Source organism: Vicia villosa, linkage group LG6 (genome assembly GCF_029867415.1).
Source record: "Vicia villosa cultivar HV-30 ecotype Madison, WI linkage group LG6, Vvil1.0, whole genome shotgun sequence".
In the NCBI taxonomy this organism is placed as follows: Eukaryota; Viridiplantae; Streptophyta; class Magnoliopsida; order Fabales; family Fabaceae; genus Vicia; species Vicia villosa.
Genome location: NC_081185.1, coordinates 157,618,299 through 157,625,005, shown reverse-complemented (window position 1 = coordinate 157,625,005; position 6,707 = coordinate 157,618,299). Strand labels below are relative to the sequence as shown.

The 6,707-nt window shown below is 37.0% G+C and overlaps 1 protein-coding gene across 1 annotated transcript; it reads right to left on the bottom strand.

The window, feature by feature from the left end:
• Positions 1 to 514: 514 nt before the first annotated feature.
• LOC131610754 (pre-mRNA-splicing factor SLU7-A-like) lies at positions 515 to 4,211 on the bottom strand. Its single transcript, XM_058882792.1, has 8 exons — positions 4,040 to 4,211; positions 3,501 to 3,664; positions 3,188 to 3,300; positions 2,286 to 2,693; positions 2,029 to 2,164; positions 1,617 to 1,916; positions 1,184 to 1,400; positions 515 to 1,064 (listed from the first exon to the last, which is right to left on the bottom strand). Exons 1-8 carry the CDS (start codon positions 4,053 to 4,055, stop codon positions 814 to 816), a joined length of 1,605 nt encoding a protein of 534 aa, XP_058738775.1. The 5' UTR covers positions 4,056 to 4,211; the 3' UTR covers positions 515 to 813.
• Between the last annotated feature and the right edge of the window lie 2,496 nt (positions 4,212 to 6,707).

Genomic DNA, 6,707 nt, shown 5'->3' with positions numbered 1-6,707 from the left:
ATAAGCTAAAACGCTATTTAAAATAGCATCTGAGAAATAAGCTATAAGCTAGCAAAATAAGTTATTAGCTAACAAAATAAGCTATAAGCTCGTGATGAAAAGACCGTTATCAAACATATCTAGATTGTCATATGACCATCTGCATCATCGTAAATTCTGCACAAAAATTTCATGCTTGATTTTGGAATATTTTTTTAACCAATTAATGGGACTCTCCTATCACAATATTAAATAAAGTAGTTAGTCTTTGATGAGTATAATTTTGTCCTTATTACAATCCTTGCTTCATCGTGTGTTTCATTTTAACAAGAATTCACATTTTCCAAACAAGTGAAACTATTCTGTTGATGTAGGCAGATAAAATATTTGACTCAACTACTAGAATGGATAAAGCCCGTGAAAAAGTTGTTGCAAGGCAATCCATCTGTATATATTATTATGGGTGGGTTCTTCCTCCATCTTATTTCAAGTGTTTTATTTCAACTGGTAAATCACTTTAAATAAAACATTGAGCTGGTAAATACATTCAATACATTACTAGGTGAATATATTTAAACTGGTAAGTCATTTGCCCCAAGGTCTCTCAGAGACAAGTAAAACATACTAGTACTTAAACTGGTAAATCATTTGCCCCAATGTCTCTCTCTCAAGAGACAAGTAACACCGTGGATATACATGTCACGCTGGAAGTTATAAAGGAAGAAGGATAAAATACATTCCAAAAGCTAAAATCTATCCACGAAGCTGTTCTATTCTATTCTTCTTTCTCACCAATCATTCTGGCAGTAAGAAAACTACAGAAAGATTTGTAGCTTAGTTCATGAATTTATTCATTGGATCATCATGATGCACCTTCTTCATCCTGTATGCCTCCATGTCCTCTTGAGTAACCTCATCATTCCATTTAACATTATATTTACGCTTCCTCTCATCTTTCTCTTCTCTCTTTCTTTGATCCTCCTTTTTCAGTGCATCGGCAAGTAACTTTTCATCCAGAACTAGGTCCTCTGGGAGATCACTTCCCCATGTAGCAGGCCTTTTCTCTTCTACTGGTGTAGTATCCTCTGTAAGGAATTATGAATATAGTTAAAAATCAAGATGCACTGAACAAGCAATTATCAGAAGAAATTAATAGCAAAGATAAGGAGAAGAGGCAAAGTGGGTATGGTATCAGCATACGAACCTGCAGCAGCTTCTTTACGAGCAATATTAGCTCTCATTAGATCATTTGCAGCTTCAGCAGCCTCAATACCAGCTGTACCAGTACAATAACTGTTGCGTATTGTCTGCTTGCAGCACTTAAAACCCCATTGGTGATCCTTCCACCATGAACCCCAAACAGTTGTGTGGTTGTTAATGTAAACATCTTCTTCATACTTGCTTCTGGGGATTGCAGCTTCCTATTAGAAGCAACAGATAAATGACAGTTATTATCATCCTAACAACCGGCAAAACATAAAAGCACAATGCTTACAGTTAAACAAAAATCAATAGTGAAGCCTTGAGGAAATCAACGGAACATTTATAAAATCCAGTGATATAACAAAGAAGCACAAGTAAGAGTGGTATGCAACTTATATTTGGGAAAGAATAAAGATATAGAATGCATGTCATACCTGTCCCTTAATAATTCTACCAGCACGGTCATACTCAACTTGCCTCTCACTCTGACCCAGCAGAAGTTCTCTTGGAAGCTTGTCATCGTCAGCTGCATTGCCATACTTCTCAATAATAGTTTCCTTTGTTTGAGATTTCAATTTATCCTTCATGACCTTGAAATTCTTATAGAGCAATTCGGCTTGGGAAGGAGCTGCTTGCATGTGAACATCTTGTCCCTTGTCAAAAGCTTCCCAAGCATGGATGTTTAAGTCTTTGAATTCCAAGGCTTGACCACTATTTCTATATTGGTTATCACCCTACAAAACATATACAAATTTTAACCTAAATACAAGATTAACATGCAAAAGCAATAAAAAAGAAATAAAAACATCTAGTTTCCTGACAAAATTAATCTTAGAGACAAATTACCAAGTAAAACTTTTCATTTGGATCTGCCTCGGGAAGAGGATCTTCACGCATGGACCTGGTCTTGGGGTCATAATGGGCTGAATTTACATCGAGATTGAGAAGATATTTTGCGGTATCCTCTCGAATTCGTAGATTCCTGAAGGTTTAAGACATTTCAGTTATAATCCATGTAAGAAAATAATATAAGTATTAATAGTAAATTTAGGACCAATCAACCTGGCCTTGCAATTTTACAATGATAGCCACATAACAATTACCTCACAGTTCCAGTACTCCCACCACCTGTTGTTCGCACACGCTTCTCAACCTTTGCAAAGTCCATTTGTTTGCTTTCATCAACCTTTGCCTCATCTACCCTCAAATCATCTTCGTCTTCAACCTCATCAATAGCAGCACCCTCATCATTTTGGTCACCCTTCTCCAATTTCTCCAGCTGTTGTTCCTTCAAGTACTTCTTTCGAGCATCATCTCTGGCTTCATATCTCTCAATGACTCTGGCGTAGGTTGACGCGTCATACCCATTCCATCTATCTCGTTTGCCATCATAGTCAAGCTCAAAAGTTTCTACCTTTTCATCAGCAGCAATGTGCTTGTTTGTATGTTTTGCTCCTACTTTTCGTGGTCTTTCCATGCATGCCTTGGCAGCATGTGTCATTGCTCCACAACTATAAAAATATGAGTATTAACATAATAACCTAAACTTGGAAGACGAAGGAAATCTAAATATATGCAGAGACAAGCAGGTCTATCAAACTCTATAATAAAACCAAACAATATAAGATCCCAAAACTAAGTTAAGTAATTAGCTATAACACTTATAAACTGAATATGCAGTGCAAAGGAGGTGCAATTAACCACAAATATCTAACAAAATCAGCCAAGAGGTGATTTTGACAAAGATCATGCATTAATCCAAGCTTGTAAAGAAACTAGAAAAGTATAGTTAAAAGATTGTGTGGGTTCATTTGTAATAGTAGGACAGTTTTTGCAAACAAGGTAACAGGATTTTCATACTCAAGAGAGTTTGACAACTACTGAGATAAGGCACAAACACAGTCCAAAAAAGATGTAGCCAAATAATAAATCTCATTTTCTTATTATGTTTATAGACAACAACACAACATACAAGGCTCTTGAAATTGTGAAAGAGATCACTTACTTCTCACATGCACCTTTCCTATACTTGCTGGCCTGAAAAATTTTAGCACCTCTATCGTACCAAGATTTAGTGTAATTGGGATCAGATTTCCATTTCCTTTGATGTTTCAAACTCTACATGGAAAGAAGAAAACCACAGAAGAATATGTCAATTTTTATATGTCAAATACTAGTTTGGAGAACAAAAAAAACGCTTGTCTCTACCAATTCAATTTCATATACGCAGACTTGCATTATCCCTTTATGATTAATTGAAAGATTAATTGTTGCTGTTACAAATAAATACAAAAATAAAAGGGAGTGGAAAAACGTACAGGTCTCTCAGCATTAAGATACCAAGGTGCAGATGACATATACTGAGGAATATGGGGATTGATTTCCTTTCCATCTTCATCAAGCTCAGCAGGTGCAAGCCCAGCTTTACGGGCCTCCTCGAGCTCAATCTGCTTTCGATGATCTTCCCTTGATTTGAATGCCACTGCAATCCATCCCATACAAATTTAACAAACATCCACAAACCGTCTAACTAAGCAACAAATCAAATTGCAAAGTATATAACCGTGTTTAAATTAAAATTACATAAGCGAAAGCAACTCTCGAAACAAAAAATGTAAAGTTTAAAATCAACAAACCCTAACCCAATTTCGTACCAAAAAAATTCTTTACGAAATTATCATGTGTGTATCATTAGTAACGCAATCGATCTGATCTATACACAGGTTGTTAAGCATGATCCTAATTTGCTTGAAAAACAATAATGATTTATAGAAAGCGAAGTTGATGGCGGAAACCCTAAGATAATCAGAGATCCTAAAGTTGATTTGAATTGAATTGGGGAAAGGAGATGAATTACCTGAAGCTGTTGCCATGATGTGAATAAACGCAGAACAAGAGATTGATAGAGTTTAGGGAAGAAGATGAATGAGAATGAGAAAGAAATTGATTCACTATGAATTCGGCAGTTTGGCGGTGATGGTTCTTCTTATCTTCGTTGGTTGATTTTTTTTTTGTGGAAAAGACTATCTTTCGTTGTTGATCAAGGTAGATTTATAGGAATTTATTGGGCTTTTCCATAAGCCCGTATAAAATATATTGGGCTTTTTCCATGAGCCCGTTAAAATTACATTGAACAAATTATCGTTTTTCTTCAAAATGAGTTTAGTTGCGTTTGGGCGGTAAAAAGACTCATTGATTGAAAAAGACTCGTGCTTAGGCGATAAAAGAGATTTGTGGATAAATAGATATGTGTTTGGGCGGTAAACGTCGGTTGAGAAATTACTTAGTCGCGCACGGGCGGAAAATGAAGTTTGATTGGTTTTGATTGTTTTTAGGAGGAAGGTAAATAATTTGAGCAATGAGGCGTACGCCACCCACTCGTTTATTCTAGGGGCAAATGGATGTGCATCCACTCGTTCCTTTTTTAATCCAAGTTTTTTAAATGAAATTTCTTGGCGGGAGACGAATATTCAAAGCAGCGAGGCATGCGCATCCCACGCGCTTATTTGAGGAGCAAGTGGATGTACAACCACCCAATCTTTTTCCATCCAAGTTTGATTAATGTTTTTTAGACGGAAGACGGATATTCAAAACGATGAGGCGTATGCCTATATTCAAAATAAATATCCATCCAAGTGGGAGAAAATGTGGCACTTGAAGATGAAAGTTGAACTGGTTCAACAAGGTTGGTTAGAAGCGTTGAAGGGTGTCGCAGACATGAACGATGTGTTAACGGAGAAGGAGAAAATGACTATGATAGAGAAAGCCCACAGCGCCATCTTATCGAGCCTTGGCAATAAGGTTCTCTGACAAGTTTCAAAAGAGACGACGGCGATGAGTTTGTGGTTCAAACTCGAAAGTTTATACACGACGGCGGTGAGTTTATGGTCCAAACTCGGGTGTTTGTACATGACCAAATCGCCGTTCAATCGCCTCTACTTGAAGGAGACTCTGTATTCATTCAAGATTAGTCAAGACAAAGTCTTGGCTGAACAGTTGGATATGTTTAACAAACTGATTCTTTATCTTTAAAATATTGATGTCAAGATCAATGATGAAGATCAAGCCCTGTTGCTGCTTTGTACTTTGTCCAGATCACATGCTCACTTTAAAGAAACTTTATTGTATGGAAGAGAGTCTCTGACCAACAAGCCTTCGATGACTGGTGAAGGCTTGTTGGTTAAGGCAAAATTCACAAAGAGAGATGGCTAGTTCGACAAAAAAATGGTAAAAGTCAACAAAAGTCTTATAGTGGTGATGCATCTGGTATTCGATGTTATCATTTTAAGAAGGAGGGTCATACAAGAAAAGTGTGTCATGAACGCCTGAAAGATCATGAAGGTAAGGATAATGGCAATGCAACCATTATTCAAGATGATTTTGACTCATCTGATGTTCTTGTGGTTTCAAGCAGTGACTCGAGTAAGGAGTGGATTATGGATTCAGGTTGCACTTGGCACATGAATCCAAACAAAGACTAATTCGAGAAACTATGTGATCAAGATGGTGGATCTGTATTGTTGGGAAACAACAAAGCTTGCAAGAGTGGAGGTGTTGAATTTGTGAGATTTAAGCTCCTTGATGAGTCAATAAGATTGTTGACTGAAGTCAGGTATGTTCCTGATTTAAAGAGAAATTTGATTTCTCTTGGTGAATTCGAAAGAAGGGATATGTTTTCAAGGAGAGAAAGGTAACTCAAGGGTCGTGAAAGGGTCAAAGAAAATCTTGAGAGGCGTGAAGAAATAAGGCTTGTATATCCTTGAGGTTGAAGTTGTAAGTGGTTATGCAGATATTGCATCCATGAAACTGTGTCGAAGAAAGAAATTTGGCACATGAGGTTGGGTCGTGTCATTGAAAGGGGATTGTTCGAATTAGGGAAACAAAATCTGCTTGGTGGTGGTGACAAATTCGAAAAGCTAAAGTTTTGTGAACCCTATGTACTTAGAAAATCTGGCATAGTGAAGTTTAACTGAGGCAAACAAAGAACACATGGATCCTTTGATTACATCCATGTTGGTCTTTGGGGGCCTGCGAGGTGTTCATTACATTCAGGAGCAAGATATTTTCTATCCATAGTTAATGATTATTCTAGAAAGTTATGGGTATTCATCCAGAAGACTAAGGATGGAAATTTTGAGAATTTCAAAATTTGGAAGACTCTGGTCGAAAATCAAACTAGCAGAAAGGTCAAGAGGTTGAGTGTTGACAATAGCCTTGGATTTTGCAATGAGGCATTCAATAGTTTTTGTGGAGCCTCTGGTATTTCCAAACACAAAAATACTGCAGGCACTCCCCAACAAAATGGTTTTGCTAGAAGATTTAATCGAATCGTTTTGGAAAGAGTTAGATGCATGTTGACTAGTATTGGGCTAAAGAAGGTGTTTTGGGAAAAGGTTGTTTCGATAACAACATATATGATAAACAAATGTCCTTCGACTGCGTTAGATATGAAGACACCTAAAGAAGTTTGAACGGGACAACCACCATATCTCGACAAACTTAGAGTATTTGGTTGCGTAGCCAAT